General features: G+C 37.1%; 1 protein-coding gene across 2 annotated transcripts in view; it reads left to right on the top strand.

Annotated features, from left to right (window-relative positions):
• The window catches only part of GABRG2 (gamma-aminobutyric acid type A receptor subunit gamma2), a 113,843-nt gene that overhangs the window by 20,025 nt on the left and 74,011 nt on the right, over positions 1–19,807 (top strand). For both annotated transcript variants that reach the window (XM_015067006.3, XM_015067007.3), the window contains exons 2-4: positions 13,624–13,775; positions 15,330–15,397; positions 17,714–17,934. In XM_015067006.3, coding sequence (XP_014922492.1) covers positions 13,624–13,775; positions 15,330–15,397; positions 17,714–17,934 — 441 coding nt within the window. The remainder of the gene's footprint in view (positions 1–13,623; positions 13,776–15,329; positions 15,398–17,713; positions 17,935–19,807) is intronic.

The raw sequence follows: 19,807 nt of genomic DNA, 5'->3' as shown, positions 1-19,807 counted from the left end.
TGTTGTATAATATTATGTGAATATACTGTATTTTATTAATCCATTCTACTGAATTATGTTCTTATCTGTTTGGGTCATGTTTTGTTTTATGTTTATATCTATTACTAATAATGCAACTACGAATATTTCTGGACAAGTCTTTGAGTGGATATGTGCATGTGTTTCTTTTTGAAATAAATCTAGGGATGGACTTTTTGGGGGTGATTATCACTAGCAGACAATGCCAAAATGTTTTCCCACCAGTAGTGAATGAGTCCTAGTTGCTCCACAGTCTCCCACTTTTATTCAAGAACAGTTAAAACAAACCAACAAGGATGGTGAAGTGGCTAACCCAGAGAAAATGGACTTCAGGGATAATTCTAGACCTAACATTGATTTTCTTTTCTTTTCTTTTTTTTTTCCTGTGTACACCCCTGGACCCCAATCAGTGTTGTGGTTGCCTTTTCCACATTTCCTCTCCTCACTTTATTAATTGTCCCAATTTCCCTTGGGTGTCTGTGAAGTCCTCATGCTTTTTTGTGAAGCTAATTCCATCTTGAATACTAGTGGTAGGATAGTTAGACTAAAATAATTAATATAATCCCACCCTTGGCCTTGGATCATAGTTTCATATGTGTGAATTCCTATGTATTTGGCTAGTGATGCATGAAATTAGACTTTCTGAGGACTTCCTTCTTTTTGAGAGAATTTCTGGAAGAGTTTCTCTATGTTTTCATAGATGTAAATAAAGAGGCATAGAAGTTAGGAGTTGGAGTTAGCTTCTCCTGACTGCAAAGTCAAGCTACCTTTGCGTTGAAGCTGACACCGTGGAGGATAGAAGGGTGAGATACAAAGAATCAGAGTTTTTAAATACATAGTTGTGAAGCTAACCAGGGCACCATGAAGCTTATCCTACATTAGGCTTTATGATTATATATTCCAGTGCTCCCCAATTTAGTTTGAATGTTCTGAGACTTGCCTTGAAATTTATCTTACCTAATAAAACCCCACAGAGAGTTATTTGATATGGATCGTTGGTGATTGCTAATAAAAAAAAACAGTTTGCATTTACACACTGGAATATATATGTGTGATAATGGACTCAGTCAAATAAGCATATTTACCCACAGCTGTTAACCTAATATTAAAAAATTGAACCTGGTAAGAGCTAAGGAAATCATCATAAATAGGAAAATTCATTACCAGAATTGATACTTAGGGATTTGCTTCCTTGCTGTAACACTCCCCTTTTTGTATATCCGCACTTGGGTACACACACGGGCAGAGAGCATTCCCAACAGGTTATGCACAGGTTCCTTACATGTCCTTACTGGGAGGTACAGAATCGCATAGGCCACTAAAGGCCCTAGGTGAAAGAGTAACTGGTGCCCCAATGCTCTTGTTTACAGAACAACACAGCATCCTGTGAGAGTTCCCAGTCCTCTTGGACAATACGGAGTGGAGTCCCTTCCTCCCATGATCACATTATGAGTCCCCATGTCCTTTGAGACATATATTTCACCTTCCATACCTGCTCTGACACTTTTTGCAGTGGCTGGAGGACATCGTTTAAAATGAACTGGTTGATATGTATGTCTTGCTCCTGGAGTGTGCACGGCTCTCCAAACTTATTGATAAAGAGTTTGAGATGCTTGACCACATCCATGAAGTTAAATTACAAGCTCTGCTTTTTTTTTTCTTTTAATGTTCATTTATTTTTGAGGGGGTGGGGAACACGATCAAGCGAGGGGAACAAAGAGAGGGAGACACAGAATTTTATTATTTATTTATTTTTTTCAATATATGAAGTTTATTGTCAACTTGGTTTCCATACAACACCCAGTGCTCATCCCAACAGGTGTCCTCCTCAAAACCCCTCACCCACCCTCCCCTCCCTCCCACCCCCCATCAGCCCTCAGTTTGTTCTCAGTTTTTAAGAGTCTCTTATGCTTTGGCTCTCTTCCACTCTAACCTCCTTTTTTTTTTTTTTTTCCTTCCCCTCCCCCATGGGTTTCTGTTAAGTTTCTCAGGATCCACGTAAGAGTGAAACCATATGGTATCTGTCTTTCTCTGTATGGCTTATTTCACTTAGCATCACACTCTCCAGTTCCATCCACGTGGCTACAAAGGGCCATATTTCATTCTTTCTCATTGCCACGTAGTACTCCATTGTGTATATAAACCACAATTATTTTTTTTATCCATTCATCAGTTGATGGACATTTAGGCTCTTTCCATAATTTGGCTATTGTTGAGAGTGCTGCTATAAACATTGGGGTACAAGTGCCCCTATGCATCAGTACTCCTGTATCCCTTGGGTAAATTCCTAGCAGTGCTACTGCTGGGTCATAGGGTAGGTCTATTTTTAATTTTTTGAGGAACCTCCGCACTGTTTCCCAGAGTGGCTGCACCAATTTGCATTCCCACCAACAGTGCAAGAGGGTTCCCGTTTCTCCACATCCTCGCCAGCATCTATAGTCTCCTGATTTGTTCATTTTGGCCACTCTGACTGGCGTGAGGTGACATCTGAGTGTGGTTTTGATTTGTATTTCCCTGATGAGGAGCGACGTTGAGCATCTTTTCATGTGCCTGTTGGCCATCCGGATGTCTTCTTTAGAGAAGTGTCTATTCATGTTTTCTGCCCATTTCTTCACTGGGTTATTTGTTTTTTGGGTGTGGAGTTTGGTGAGCTCTTTATAGATTTTGGATACTAGCCCTTTGTCCAATATGTCATTTGCAAATATCTTTTCCCATTCCGTCGGTTGCCTTTTAGTTTTGTTGGTTGTTTCCTTTGCTGTGCAGAAGCTTTTTATCTTCATAAGGTCCCAGTAGTTCACTTTTGCTTTTAATTCCCATGCCTTTGGGGATGTGTCAAGTAAGAGATTGCTATGGGTGAGGTCAGAGAGGTCTTTTCCTGCTTTCTCCTCTAGGGTTTGGATGGTTTCCGTCTCACATTCGGGTCCTTTATCCATTTTGAGTTTATTTTTGTGAATGGTGTGAGAAAGTGGTCTAGTTTCAACCTTCTGCATGTTGCTGTCCAGTTCTCCCAGCACCATTTGTTAAAGAGACTGTCTTTTTTCCATTGGATGTTCTTTCCTGCTTTGTCAAAGATGAGTTGGCCATACATTTGTGGTTCTAGTTCTGGGGTTTCTATTCTATTCCCTTGGTCTATGTGTCTGTTTTTGTGCCAATACCATGCTGTCTTGATGATGACAGCTTTGTAGTAGAGGCTAAAGTCTGGGATTGTGATGCCTCCCGCTTTGGTCTTCTTCTTCAAAATTACTTTGGCTATTCGGGGCCTTTTGTGGTTCCATATGAATTTTAGGATTGCTTGTTCTAGTTTTGAGAAGAATGTGGTGCAATTTTGATTGGGATTGTATTGAATGTGTAGATAGCTTTGGGTTGTATTGACATTTTGACAATATTTATTCTTCCAATCCATGAGCACAGAATGTTTTTCCATTTTTTATATCTTCTTCAATTTCTTTCATAAGCTTTCTATAGTTTTCAGCATACAGATCTTTTACATCTTTGGTTAGATTTATCCCTAGGTATTTTATGCTTCTTGGTGCAATTGTGAATGGGATCAGTTTCTTTGTCTTTCTGTTGCTTCATTATTAGTGTATAAGAATGCAACTGATTTCTGTACATTGATTTTTGTATCCTGCAACTTTGCTGAATTCATGTATCAGTTCTAGCAGACTTTTGGTGGAGTCTATCGGATTTTCCATGCATAATATCATGTCATCTGCAAAAAGTGAAAGCTTGACTTCATCTTTGCCAATTTTGATGCCTTTGATTTACTTTTGTTGTCTGATTGCTGATGCTAGCACTTCCAACACTATGTTAAACAACAGCGGTGAGAGTGGACATCCCTGTCGTGTTCCTGATCTCCGGGAGAAAGCTCTCAGTTTTTCCCCATTGAGGATGATGTTAGCTGTGGGCTTTTCATAAATGGCTTTTATGAGCTTTAAGTATGTTACTTCTATCCCGACTTTCTCGAGGGTTTTTATTAAGAAACGTTGCTGAATTTTGTCAAATGCCTTTTCTGCATCGATTGACAGGATCATATGGTTCTTATCTTTTCTTTTATTAATGTGATGTTTCACGTTGATTGATTTGCGAATGTTGAACCAGCCCTGCATCCCAGGAATGAATCCCACTTGATCATGGTGAATAATTCTTTTTATATGCTGTTGAATTCGATTTGCTAGTATCTTATTGAGAATTTTCGCATCCATATTCATCAGGGATATTGGTCTGTAGTTCTCTTTTTTTACTGGGTCTCTGTCTGGTTTAGGAATCAAAGTAATACTGGATTCATAGAATGAGTCTGGAAGTTTTCCTTCCCTTTCTATTTTTTGGAATAGCTTGAGAAGGATAGGTATTATCTCTGCTTTAAACGTCTGGTAGAACTCCCCTGGGAAGCCATCTGGTCCTGGACTCTTATTTGTTGGGAGATTTTTGATGACTGATTCAATTTCTTCGCTGGTTATGGGTCTGTTCAAGCTTTCTATTTCCTCCTGATTGAATTTTGGAAGCGTGTCGGTGTTTAGGAATTTGTCCATTTCTTCCAGGTTGTCCAGTTTGTTGGCATATAATTTTTCATAGTATTCCTTGATAATTGCTTGTATCTCTGAGGGATTGGTTGTAATCATTCCATTTTCATTCATGATGTTATCTATTTGGGTCATCTCCCTTTTTTTTGAGAAGCCTGGCTAGAGGTTTATCAATTTTGTTTATTTTTTCAAAAAACCAACTCTTGGTTTTGTTGATCTCCTCTACAGTTTTTTTAGATTCTATATTGTTTATTTCTGCTCTGATCTTTATTATTTCTCTTCTTCTGCTGAATTTAGGCTGTCTTTGCTGTTCTGCTTCTATTTCCTTTAGGTGTTCTGTTAGATTTTGTATTGGGGATTTTTCTTGTTTCTTGAGATAGGCCTGGATTGCAATGTATTTTCCTCTCAGGACTGCCTTCGCTGTATCCCAAAACGTTTGGATTGTTGTATTTTCATTTTCGTTTGTTTCCATATATTTTTTAATTTCTTCTCTAATTGCCTGATTGACCCATTCATTCTTTAGTAGGGTGTTCTTTAACCTCCATGCTTTTGGAGGTTTTCCAGACTTTTTTCTGTGGTTGATTTCAAGCTTCATAGCATTGTGGTCTGAGAGTATGCATGGTATGATCTCAATTCTTGTATACTTATGAAGGGCTGTTTTGTGACCCAGTATGTGATCTAGCTTGGAGAATGTTCCATGTGCACTCGAGAAGAAAGTCTATTCTGTTGCTTTGGGATGCAGAGTTCTAAATATATCTGTCAAGTCCATCTGATCCAATGTATCCTTCAGGGCCCTTGTTTCTTTATTGACCGTGTGTCTAGATGATCTATCCATTTCTCTAAGTGGAGTGTTAAAATCCCCTGCAATTACCACATTCTTATCAATAAGGTTGCTTATGTTGTGAGTAATTGTTTTATATATTTGGGGGCTCCTGTATTCGGCGCATAGACATTTATAATTGTTTGCTCTTCCTGATGGATAGACCCTGTGATTATTATATAATGCCCTTCTTCATCTCTTGTTACAGCCTTTAATTTAAAGTCTAGTTTGTCTGATAGAAGTATGGCTACTCCATCTTTCTTTTGACTTCCAGTGGCATGATAAATAGTTCTCCATCCCCTCACTCTCAATCTGAAGGTGTCCTCAGGTCTAAAATGAGTCTCTTGTAGACAGCAAACAGATGGGTCTTGTTTTTTTTATCCATTCTGATACCCTATGTCTTTTGGTTGGTGCATTTAGTCTATTTACATTCAGTGTTATTATAGAAAGATATGGGTTTAGAGTCATTGTGATGTCCGTAGGTTTCATGCTTATAGCGATGTCTCTGGTACTTTGTCTCACAGGATCCCCCTTAGGATCTCTTGTAGGGCTGGTTTAGTGGTGACGAATTCCTTCAGGTTTTGTTTGTTTGGGAAGACCTTTAGCTCTCCTTCTATTCTAAATGACAGACTTGCTGGATAAAGGATTCTCAGCTGCATATTTTTTCTGTTCATCACATTGAAGATCTCCTGCCATTCCTTTCTGGCCTGCCAAGTTTCGGTAGAGAGATCGGTCACGAGTCTTATAGGTCTCCCTTTATATGTTAGAGCACGTTCATCTCTAGCTGCTTTTAGAATTTTCTCTTTATCCTTGCATTTTGCCATTTTCACTATGATATGTCATGCAGAAGATCGATTCAAGTTACGTCTGAAGGGAGTTCTCTGTGCCTCTTGGATTTCAATGCCTTTTTCCTTCCCCAGATCCAGGAAGTTCTCAGCTATTATTTTTTCAAGTACACCTTCAGCAACTTTTCCTCTCTCTTCCTCCTCTGGAATACCAATTATGCGTATATTATTTCTCTTTAGTGCATCACTTAGTTCTCTAATTTTCCCCTCATACTCCTGGATTTGTTTCTCTCTTTTTCTCAGCTTCTTCTTTTTCCATAATTTTATCTTCTAGTTCACCTATTCGCTCCTCTGCCTCTTCAATCCGAGCCATAGTTGTCTCCATTTTATTTTGCAGCTCATTGATAGCATTTTTTAGCTCCTCCTGGCTGTTCCTTAGTCCCTTGATCTCTGTAGCAAGAGATTCTCTGCTGTCCTTTATACTGTTTTCAAGCCCAGTGATTAATTTTATGACTATTATTCTAAATTCGCTTTCTTTTATATGGTTTAAATCATTTTTGATCAGTTCGTTAGCTGTTGTTATTTCCTGGACATTTTTCTGAGGGGAATTCTTCTGTTTTGTCATTTTGGATAGTCCCTGGAGTGGTGCAGGACTGCAGGGCTCTTCCCCTGTGTTGTCTTGAATAACTTGCATTGGTGGGCGGGGCTGCAGTCAGACCCGATGTGTGCCCCCAGCCCACCGCTGGGGCCACAGTCAGACTGGTGTGTGCCTTCTCTTCCCCTCTCCTAGGGGCGGGATTCACTGTGGGGTGGTGTGGCCCGTCTGGGCTGCTTGCACACTGCCAGGCTTGTGGTGCTGGAGATCTGGCGTATTAGTTGGGGTGGATCGGCAAGGTGCACAGGGGCGGGAGGGGCAGGCTCAGCTCACTTTTCCTTCTGTGATCCGCTTCGGGAGGGGCCCTGTGGCACTGGGAGGGAGTCAGACCAGCTGGAGGGATGGATCTGCAGAAGCTCAGCATTGGGTGTTTGTGCAGTGCAAGCAAGTGCCCTGGCAGGAACTGGTTCCCTTTGGGATTTTGGCTGTGGGATGGGCAAGGGAGATGGCGCTGGCCAGCGACTTTGTTCCCCGCCGAACTGAGCTCTGTTGTCCCTGGGCTTAGCAACTCTCCCTCCCTTTGTCCTCCAGCCTTCCAGCTTTCCGAGCAGAGCTGTTAACTTATGACCTCCCAGATGCTAAGTCCCGCTTGCTGTCGGAAAACACTCCCTCTGGCCCCTCCGCTTTGGCAAGCCAGACTCAGGGGCTCTGCTTGGCTGGCGGGCCACCCTTCCGCCCCGGCTCCCTCCTGCCAGTCCGTGGAGTGCGCACCGCCTCTCCACCTTTCCTACCCTCTTCCGTGGGCCTCTCGTCTGCACTTGGCTCTGGAGACTCCGTTCTGCTAGTCTTCTGGTGGTTTTCTGGGTTATTTAGGCAGGTGTGGGTGGAATCTAAGTGATCAGCAGGACGCGCGGTGAGCCCAGCGTCCTCCTAAGCCGCCATCTTCCCAGGATCCTCCGAGACACAGAATTTTAAACCGGCTTCAGGCTCTGAGCTGTCAGCACAGAGCCCAATGTGGGGCTTGAATTCACAAGCTGTGAGATCATGACCTGAGCCAAAGTCAGAAGTTTAACCAACTGAGCCACCCAGGTACCACCCAGGCATCTCTGCTTTTAGTCCTTGGTATGGGGAGATCAAATTTTTGGTATCTGGAATAACAAGCTTATGAAGTTTGAGTATTATTAACTTTGTGCTGAAGTTGCCATACTGTTATTGAGCTCAGGCATAAACGAATTTATTGTCCTAAAGGAATGAGCTTGAACAACTATTTATTTTGGGTGATCTTATTTTTTCATGAATGTACAGTAGCAGATTCTTTGGACCCAGTTTCTTTTTCAAAACCTTGCAGCATAATGGTTAAATGTTTTGGTTTTGGCAAACTGAAGTGACCAGTGGAAACATTGTGTTTCTTCATTGGCAAAATGGGGATAATTAAAGGAATACCACTGTTTTAAGGATTAAGTGGGAGAATGTATGTGAAGTTTTTAAAGTTATTCCTAGGACATGGTGAATATTGGAAAGTAGCTATTGTTGGTATTATTATTTACCTCAGAAAAACTGGTTAGCAAGAATATTTCTTTTTCACAAATCTTAATTAAGCATGCACTCATGGAATTTATAGTCTAGTAATGGAAACAGACAATAAGCAAATCAGTACACAGACATTGTATCAAATGCTATGAAGCAATCATGGGACTGGGTATTGCGTATGAAGGGTGGGGTGGGTGACAGTGTTAGATAAAACAATAAGGGATGACTTCTTTGTGAAGGTTATTTCTGTTGAAAAGTAAGAAGGGATAAGCCATACAAAATACTGGTTTAGGAGGTGAAGAGAAGAAAAGATTGTAGGAGGAAGGAATATATGTGTAAATGTACTGGAGTTTGGCCAAGTTTTTAGAACTCATCAAATGTAAGGATGCTATGTAAGGAATAGCACATTCTTCTGTTCCTGATGCTTTTGGAGTGTGAGGATTCTCACTGGATTCTATGGCCTGATGAGAATGTGAGGTCGAATGGGATCTCTTTGAGAGCAGAGATTTATGTTATATAAGCAGTGGAGATTCACAAGAGGTAATGTTAACAGAGCAGAGAATCCAATGCATAGGAACTTTTAATAGAAAAGATTCAAAAGGTTTTATTTTGTTGACATATATGTCTTGGGAGATTTATTTTGACATATAAAATACCCTGTATTTAACTGATTGCACCTATAAAATAAAAATAAACCGAGATTTGTACCAACAAAATATTGAAGCTAATGTTAGGAACGAATGAAACACGAATTATTTAAAAAGAGCTCAAGCATAAAAATGAATGAGTTTTTGTATATTTTTTATTCTACTTAACTACATATGTCAGAGAAAGAAAAAATATATATATATTCTGCCTTTATGATGCCAAATACCAGTGGGTTTTAAGATACCTGAATGAAATGACAGATATTTTTATATCTCACCCAAGCGTTTGCTGTTATATTACCCTGGGAGGATACAATGACGAGATTTTTCCTCTCACAAAACTTAGATCCTTATTGAATTTCTGGAAATGTGAAATACATGGATTAAAATTTAAAATTCCATAAACTGCATGATTAATCTTTAGTGTCAAACATCTAGAATATGTACCAAAATTTGAATATTTAGCTTCTTCTATATAATTGAACTTTCACTGAACATCAATCAAGTATTTGTTTTTTGTTTTTCTTGAAAAAAATTTTTAATGTTTGTTTATTTTTGACACAGAGAGAGAGAGAGACAGCGTAAGTGGGGCAGGCACAGAGAGAGAGGGAGACACAGAATCCAAAGCAGGCTCTAGGCTCTGAGCTGTCAGCACAGAGCTCATCCCAGGGCTTGAAATCACAAGCCATGAGATCATGACTGAGCTGAAGTCAGAAGCTTAACTGACTGAGTCACCCAGTTGCCCTCTTTTTTTTTTTTTGTTTTTTTTCTAAGCCACTTTTATTTTTCTAAGTAAAATCAATTTTTGTTTCTGATTATAAACATGAACTCAAAACATGTTTGTAATCATGCATAAATGAAAATAATGCATAAAACTGTAAACATGAAAATAAAAATATAATAACCTAATTTACAACATGGAGACTCAGATCTAAAGGGGGAACTGGGAATCTGTATTTTTAAAGAGCCTTCCCGCCGCTCTCCGCCCAGGAGTACACATCACTGGTTTAAACACAGACTGAGTTGCTCAAATTTTAATGTGCAGATGAATCGCTTGTAAATTTATTAAAGATTTTGATTCAGGAATCTCAGTGGGGCCCAAGGTTCTGCATTTGTATTAATATCTTTAGGAGATATTCATACTGCTTGTCCAAGGTTCGTGGTCAGATGGCTTTCTCACGTTTTTTTAGAAAGCTTTTAAGGATGAGGGGCACCTGGGTCAGATTAGGCATCTGACTTCTGTTCTGGTCATGACCTCCAGGGTTTAGGAGTTTGAGCCCCACTGCTGGGCTCTGTGCTGACAGCTCAGAGCCAGGAGCCTGTTTCGGATTCTATATCTGCCTCTCTCTGTGCCCCTCTTCTGCTTGCACGTTCTCTCTCTGTCTTTCTCTCTCTCTCTCTCAAAAATAAATATTCAACAAATAAAAAATAAAAAGCTTTCAAGGATGAAAAATTTACAACCTTTTCGGATATTGTCTTTGACAAAGTTTACTCAGATTACAAAAGAAATGTTTTTCAGGATGGTAAGTTCATTTAAGATTAATTTAAATATTGGTTCTCTCTCTTTATAAGATTATTTTTTAAATTAAAATGTACAAGAACAAGTAATTGCTTCTAAAGACTATTGCATTTGGATAGATGCTGTTAGCTAGAAGTTCACCTTTATGTTTGTGTTCAGCGCACTCAACGGTCAAGTGCATTTTCTTGAATCATTATCAATTTATTTCCACCCAGGCCTTCTTCTGGAGTTAACAGTTCTGCAGAATGCCTTTTCTAATGATCAGACTTCATTTATTTCTAGACAGCCTACCTATAAATGAAGTCTTGACTCCTCAGAATTCTGAAGAAACAACCGATGTTGAATGAAAGAGGTGCTTTTTTTCTTTTTTTAAGACAAATCTGGAAACAATCCCAGATTATGTATCAGTCCCATTAATTTAGACCTCAGCTGGGAAAACTGTAGAGAATAAAAACTTCATTTATTATAATGTAGGGGTTCATTATTTTTCTTCCTGGAAAACATCTGTTTTTAGTTCTTCTCAGCATGTGTTACATAAAAGCCTGGAAGCAGCTTCTATAGATTCAGGTTTTAGATACATGGTTGGACCTGTGGGTATAAATCTAACAGTGGTCACTTTATAACAATAATTACAATGGACCTATTTTCAGGGCTGTGTGTCTGGTACTGTGTGAAATACTTCATAACCATTATCTTAATCTGACATAAAAATGTCAAAAAATGCTAGAATACTAGCATTAACTCTATTTTAAAGATGATAACTTTGTGAAGTTTAGCAAGGTTAAATAACATGCCCCAGGCCATTAAATAGTAAGTGATAGAGGAAAGACATGATAAATCTAGAAAGCAGAACTAGTACTTCCTAACTTCAAAATGTATACTCTTAATTTCTCAACTCTTTTTTTTTTAACCTCTCTCTGGCTCAGTAGGCATCCTCAAGTATGATAAAATGTGTCACTGATACTTTTATATGAAATAATCGATTTATTTACTGTTTTGGCATCTAACAGATGATGACTCTAAATAAATTATTGGTGCAATTCTACAAAGTGGTATTCTTTCTAAGCAAGTATCCTTTGTATTTTTACTTAATGTATTTTTCCTACTTGTCTGCCAGATGATGGTAACACCAGTAACACAGCACCATCATGCTTGGGTCATTTAGTTGTTAGTATGAGGAGTTGCTATAAGTGAGCAAGCCAAATGATTTAACATTTCTTCCCTTCCCTTGAAGAAACTTGAATAGGGTGCATTTGTCTGACAGAGACAGAAAGAGACACACAGAAGGCAGGGGAAAGGAAGAGGGAGAAATGTTTTTTTAAAGACATTTTTGCATGGATGAATTAAATGGTGGTACAATTCCATAGTGATGATGTCCAATGGGCTAAGCACAGTCTTTTCTCAAAGTTGTTGAAGGGATTTGAAAATTTCTTTATCAGAGAGCTGTTATTTCTTCTTAAACTAGTAGGATTTAGGTCATAGGATTAGAGCTCTATTAGGCAGTGTTCAGCAGTGCTCTAGAGAAATGATGAATTGAGGTCCAAGAAGGATTTTCCTAGCAGAGAACTTGCCTCTGCCAGCACCAAGGCCTTTCTCTTTGAGAGCTCCTTGAAGCTTTGTCTAGCCCATCATCCCCTATATGGGTGCTTTATGAAATTTAAATGTTGTTTAAAGTCATTATGGCAATTGTAGTGCAAGATGTAAGGCTGGCTATGTTAGGTTTTATGCAGATGTGTGGCTCAGTTTTTATAACATTTCCTATTTATAAAGCTTTAAAGGAATGAAAGAGGAGATTACTTGCTTACTAAGTTGATCCATGCCAGTGATTACTCTTAAAACTTCATCTCCCATCCACATTCTCAAACCTGGTTAATCATGCAATCAGCTTTCGTCTGCCATATGTAGTCATCTATTTACCTATACATACACACATATACATACATATATTTTATATATGTAAATTGATGAATGAGTGTGATTGAAGAAAGATGATAAATATGGTTTGTGTGTGTATGTACATACGTATGTATGTATATTCAGGGTAATGTGGCATTACCTAATGGATCTGATCCATTCTTTACCATATATTTACAAAAGTAAATGAAGATAGGGATGGGACACTTTACATTTTAAGTTTGTAATTTTAAAAATTTTACCATAAACCATAGAAATAACCAGCTTTCACTGAATGCTGCTAAAAATGAAAATGGCAATTGTTGCAAGGTTTACATTGGCCCTAGATCTGAAAAATGTAATTCTCTTGTGTGGGCGGCAGGGAGAGGGGAGTTGGACCTTGGGGCAAGAGGAGAAGCAAGGTCTAGGAATTCCAATATCTTTCCAAAGTCAGCCTTAACTTCTGGTCTACTTGCGGGGGGTTTCTCCCAGGTTCAGGCATTGAAATCTGAATCACAGGATATTATATGGCTTTTTGATCACTCAAAGTAGGTAATTTCAATTATACAATTATAGTACATTAACCATTAGTATGAGTTTTCAGATCAGGAACTTTCGCTGTAATAAAGACTGGTTTAAAGTCTACAACCAACCTCCATAGTGCCAGGTTCTAAACAATCAAAGATAAATGAACCGCCCTTGCTTTCAGTGCAAGTGAGAGGAAAAAATACACATACACACACCCTGGGGGAAGAAAAAGCAGCAAGACTGAGTTCTCCTTAGTAGTTCAATTGAGAGGGGAGAGGCTTGTCTGGTGGTTTGTGGGAGTGAATCTAATTATCAGTCTCTTACTTTCATTAATAGGTTGGAGCAAGTTAACTTCGTAGAGGAGGAAGAAGTAGACATTACATCTGAATTCTTGAACTACATTATGATCATTTAAGCATTACTTAAAATAGTTTAAGCATTCACAAAAATTGTTTTTTCTTAATAAGTCCTTCATGAGGTTGGGCATGTAGACAGGAAGAAAATCAACTATGGAAAAGGCAAAAATATACCTACAGATGGGAAGACAGAGCATTCTGGAAAACTGGAGAGTACACTTTAATACATTTTAATTTACATTTATGCAGTTTAATTAGCTAGACTAACCCTCAATGAAAAATGTCATTTTCATCCATTGTAATACCTTCCTGTAATTCTGTTTCATTTCTCCTTTCTCCCCAGTGGTCTGTGAGTAAAAGTCCTCTTGGATGTAGTCTATATGTTTTCTGACCAATATTTTTGTTTTCTTAGCCTCACCAGCCAAAAATCTGATGATGACTATGAAGATTATGCTTCTAATAAAACATGGGTCTTGACTCCAAAAGTTCCTGAGGGGGATGTCACTGTCATCTTAAATAACCTCCTGGAAGGATATGACAATAAACTTCGGCCTGATATAGGAGGTATATTAAAATATTTTGTGATATGGCACAGGCAGAGGCAAACACATTGGAAGAAAAAATTAGCATATTTTAATAATCAGAAATACTTAAATGATCATTATATGTTGTAAAGATGGATACAGAATGTATAAATAGCATTCAGGCTTGGAGGTGGGAGGGCATTGATCAATGCAAAATGAAGAAAGATGATCTTCAAGTGAGGCCTGAGAACTAGAAATTCAAAATTTCCTAGATATCTTAGACAAAGGCTGTAGAAGAAATGTGACAATTGATTTATGAAGTAATATCAAAATGTTATATGTTATATGTATATATAATATCAAAATGTTATGAAGTAATATCAAAATAATAGTAGAAGAAAGGATATATTAGTTACGTACTTCTGTGAAATAAAATATCACAACTCTCAGTAGCATATAATAATAAGCATTTATTTAACATTTTGCCAGGGGTGGTCTAATCTAAGCTAAGCCAGGTTAGGGCTGCTCATTTAAGAAAGCTGTATTCTCATTCTACTCCTGGGAGCAGCAGACTAGCCAGGAGTATCTTTATCATGAAAAAAAAAAAAACACAAAGAATGAGACAGAAAGTAGAAGCTCATAAGGCTTAATGCTTGGGATTAGAACTTGTGTACTCACTTATCTGTGTAGTATTAGCCAACACAAGTCAGATGGTCAAGCCCCAAGTTCAGAGGCAGAGAAGTAGCCTCACTGGAGTACATGCAGGGGCATAGATGCAGGGACTACTGAAGAATTCAATCCAACACAGAAAATTAGGGCATGGCACTTTCAGGGAAAGTGGATAAAGATGAGAGAAAATGTACTTGTTGACTTGAAGTACAGGATGATATTATGAATCCTTGTTCATTAACTGTTAAATGAAAATGGAGCACATCCATTTGGTCATGGATGAAATACTTCATGAGTTTTAATATAATTCATCTTTGACAAATAGGTGTGTATTGAGTTTCCATATGGTTTCCTCATATTATTTGATGAGTCACACGATTGAATAAGTCATTTAGGAAGATTGATTTTGTGTTGGCTGAAGTGTATGAGAATTAAGTGGTCATGAAAGGAATCAACAGAGGGAAATATTTTAAAAGAAACTTACAAAATTTGTTGTACTAAATGTCTACTTTGTGTTTCTAATGCTTAGTTTTTTCTAGATCACTAAGTAGTTATTTTTTCTACATGGGTCAAGTCAGACTATGATGCCCAAAAGATTCTGGGGCTTGAAGAAAAATGGTAAAATTCAGGATATGTAGAGAAGGCTAAAGAAAATCTAAGCAGTGTTTTCTCATTTGTTCATCTTAATGTAATTTTAAAGCTTAATCAGTTTCAAAACTCTAATATGCTTAGTTATTGCATTTACGTGCTTAAAAGGAGATTTTTTGAAAGTAAATAGTTATTTAAATGTAATAAATTAGTCACCGACACCAAATTAGTTGTGAATAAATCACTTCTAATGTGGCAAAATAAATCTATTTCTAGAATAACACAGACTAAAACATTAAAATGTTTAATTCACATATCTTTATCATTCTCTTTAAAGTGAAACCAACGTTAATTCACACAGACATGTATGTGAACAGCATCGGTCCAGTGAATGCTATTAATATGGTAAGTTTCTAATGGTTTGTCAATTTTATTAACATATTAGAGAGGAGATGTGGTATCATAAAAATAGCAAAGAATATGCTAACAAAAAATCCATAAGGGAGAGATAGTCGTTCAGATTTTTTTATTGTAATATGAAGATAATTATTTTTTATAATTTGTTATGAGACTTAAATGTAATCATATGTGTACAAATTAATTTTTGTAAATATGTTATACTTTTAAAATTCAACAATCATTGCTTACTTGGCAAGTACTCGTTACTACAGAATAAAATACAGTGTTCCACTAGTTTTTGGAAAATGATGGGGTAGAGAGGACAGAGTTTGCTTCATACTGGAATTATTTATCAGAGAAAATAGTGCATTAGATGTAATGATAAATGTAGCTTTATTATTATATGATTCTTTCTGCCCAAATCTGACCTAAGAAACTAGATTGGAGTCTAGAATAGAATAGAGTAGAACATGCTATAACATAATACCTAACCTAACATAACATAATATTAGTGATACTATAATTTTGAAATGGTGTTTATCAAGCTAGCAATAAGGACACTCTATTGAGTCAGAGAGATGAGAAACTTTAAGTGTTCTCATGTACAGTGATGATAAAGTATATCACCTGCATACTCCAAGCAAGTAAGTTCATTTGTTTAAGAATGAAACAAATACCAACAGTTTTCTTCCTTATAAATAAAATTTTCAGCATATTCAGCATTCTAATGCAAAATGTAAATATCTAAGAAGCTATATGGGTAGTTTATTTAAACATAGAACTTTTAACTTCAGGAGTACTAGTCCCCAGAATTGTTATCCCAGGATCGCATTTTATGAAATGCTGGTTCAGTGAAAAAAAGATTTTATTTTTGTGGGATTTGTTTGTTTGTTTGTTTGTTTATTTATTTATTTTTGCTTCTTGCCAAAATGTAGTTTAGAATTATTTAATTACTTTATCTACTGGTACGTCACTAATTAGTTGATAAAGAATTTCATAAGATAGGTTCCTTTCTTACTACTTACAGACAACAAATATGGAACAAAGTGTTATGTGGCTTACGCCAGTGGAAATGTAGTCAGTTACAGTGAGACACCTCAGCAGGAGGTGCAAATAAATCACACAGAGCAATGCAAGTGAGGCAAAGGAAGAAGATTTTAGTCTGATCCTGACAGGCTATGTATTTTTGGGTAACCTTCCTGTTTTATGTGTGTTCTTCATTATAAAGTGGTGGTTGGTTGATGGTATTAGACAGGAAATGTGGATGATTCCCAACACTCAGCTCTCATATTCTAAGAACACTGAGTTTTTTCTCATTTATAGGCATCAGTGAAATTGTTACAAAATAATGTTAGATAATATCTAAATATGACAAACCAGAACTTGGGTGTTCAGATTCCAGGTCTAATGGTCTGAATTCACATCAAATTTACTTCTCTTTAAGTAAAGTCAATCACTTGCCAATTTAGTGATGTATACTTGAGCATAGTCATTACAGAATCATGTCTCATCACAGCACTTTGTGAATGTGCTTTGTGATGGAGTTAGTACATTAGTAAAAATTATTTTTAATTGGTTAATTTCCTCGTTATTAGTGAAAAGGACAACTATAATAGTAAAAATATTTTAAAAGTTACCTTGCATTTGGTTTTTGCTATCTGCCAGACTAAAACCATTTTATGTGAATTCTCCTTTTCCATCTTCACACTACCTAACAAGGCAGGTTCTTAAAGATCCCAATTTTATTTTGAGGCAACTGAGCCGTTCTCCAGAGCTCCAGTTGAGGACTGTTTTGAGTATTATGGACTTTCTTCACTCTGTGGCAGTGATTCTGAACGTAGGTGATTGTTTTCCTCAAGATACATGTGGCAATGTCTGAAGATATTTTTAGCTATCACAATATGCAGGGGGTTGCGTTGGGGGTGGTGGTGTTGGTGCTACTGGCATCTAGTGGGTAGAGGCTAAGGATGCTACTACTAAGCATTCGAACATACACAACACAGCCCCCACAACAAAGAATTAGCTGGCCCAAAGTAACATGAGAAACTGCTGTACAGACACTGAATGCAAATGACTATATTACAACTATGATCTTTTGCTAGAATTCATCTAAACAGGTCTATTTTTTTTATCAATTTGTCTATAAAAGATGGATGTATCTCCTTAGCAAAGCTTTTTCCTTCTTTAAATTAATTAAAACCAGAGTACCTTTGCTTTATGTTGGTAATGAGAATACAAATGATAAATACAAACAAATGTTCTACATTACAATTCTGTGTTTAAAATGTTCTATTTCACTTTTTTTTTAAAAAAAAAAAACAGGAATATACAATTGACATATTTTTTGCTCAAACGTGGTATGACAGACGTCTGAAATTTAACAGCACCATTAAAGTCCTCCGATTGAATAGCAACATGGTAGGGAAAATCTGGATTCCAGACACTTTCTTCAGAAACTCCAAGAAAGCTGATGCACACTGGATAACCACCCCTAATAGGATGCTGAGAATTTGGAATGATGGTCGAGTGCTCTACACTTTAAGGTATTCTTTTGAAAAAGAAAAAGAGGAATCTCTGGGAATAAAACAAAGATCACCCACGCTCTCTTGACACAAGAGGAATGAAAGAAATTTCAAATCTACATCAGGGTGTGCATGTTTGATCAAAACAGTATGTGGTAGTACAAAATTTGTATTTCTTTCTGTTTTCAATGTGCTTTGCAAAGTCATAGGTAGAACTTATTTCTTTGACTAATGTAAGAACTCTGTTTTCTCACACAGACATGAAATGTCCCTTGACTTCATAAGGTTACCTGATCTTTGTGCCTGCCTTGGCTTTTGCATGTGTGTCCTGCTACTTTAAAATAAGGAGACTGAAACACAGTTACCATTGGGATCGCCAGTTGTTATGCTTGGAAATATCTCTGTTTCCAAGGAAACCATTGCTAAAGGAGAAATTTTGGTGTGCAGATCTCCTGTACCTCCTTTTCTTTTCTGCACAATAGCAAGTAACTACAATGAGTTCTCTCTGCCAGCACCCACTCCCCACTACACTGATAGGCTATTTGACTTAATTTATTGGCTATTTTGGGAATAGACTTCTTTAGGGGTAAGTTGAAGGAGGTATCTTTTATTTTCAGAACTTAAATATGAAATAACTTTTGGGAGATTTTCTACTTAAATTCCTGTATGCCATTATCTTAGCACTTTATTTTATCTATTTATTTATTTACTTACTTACTTATTTACTTATTTATTTATTATTTTAAAAATGTTTGTTTTTGAGAGAGTGCAAACGGGGCAGGGGCAGAGAGGGGGAACAGAGGATCTGAAGCCGACTCTGCCCTGACAGCAATGAGCCCAATGTGGGGCTCGAACTCACAAACTGCAAGATCATGACCTGAGCTGAATTTGGACACTCAAGCTACTGAACCATTCAGGCGCCCCTTATACTTACGTGCATTTAAAATGTTTTTATGTTGAGGTTTCAAATGGGTGAGAGTATATTATTAAACATAATAATAGGTAAGTATATAAACTTAAGAACCAGACAGATCTGACTTTGGTTCTTAGCTCTATTTGACTATCAATATGAATTAGGGCAGCTGTCCAGAATTTCTATGTATATGACTTAAGGGCAGCTATCTGGTTGCAGGGGTCTTGGTGCTAGAAGGTATATCTCAAAGCTTTATTAGTAAGTTTAATGTTTTTACTTGGTTACATTTTTATTTAGAGGAATTAGGTAGGAATTGATGGAGATTATTGGAAATAAGGCACCACCACCCTCATGACACATTCCCCCACCCAAGATCAGTAACTAGGAAAAATGGCCACAATTACAAAAGAAATTCATTGCATATAGTTTGTATTCATCATGGGTTTCATTAAATGAGAGATAAGATAGTGATTGAAATTAGAATCTAGTGGAAATCAAAGTTTGATATATCAGAGCTCAGTCTAGCTTTTGCAAAATTGAGTCACTCACACTATCTCAAGTCCCTTTATTGTCCTTATAAATGTAGTCATTTTTTAACTTGTAATAACTTGCAGAATCTCTATCCAATATTTAATTATGGAAGTTACTTCAAAAATTCCACTTGTAAGATTCAAAGTTTGAATGAGTTGTGAATCTATAGAGATGATTTTATTCTTGTTGCCAATCTATAAGTTATGAATATTTGTGTGTGCACAGATTATCTATGTGTGTATCTATTTTTGTATCTGCAATCTTTCTAAAGGTGTTTTCAATTTTAATAATTCCAGTTGAACGTGAAAATAATAAAATACCAAATTAATTATAATTTCACCTACAAATAAAACTAACCTTTTCTTTGGAAGAGCATATAATTATTGAATGACAATGATTAAAACCTTCGGGTTTAGAGACAAATAATCTTGGGTTCAAATCTCAACTGTG

This window comes from Acinonyx jubatus, chromosome A1, assembly GCF_027475565.1.
Source record: "Acinonyx jubatus isolate Ajub_Pintada_27869175 chromosome A1, VMU_Ajub_asm_v1.0, whole genome shotgun sequence".
Taxonomy (NCBI): domain Eukaryota; kingdom Metazoa; phylum Chordata; class Mammalia; order Carnivora; family Felidae; genus Acinonyx; species Acinonyx jubatus.
This window is presented reverse-complemented; position numbering and strand designations above follow the sequence as displayed.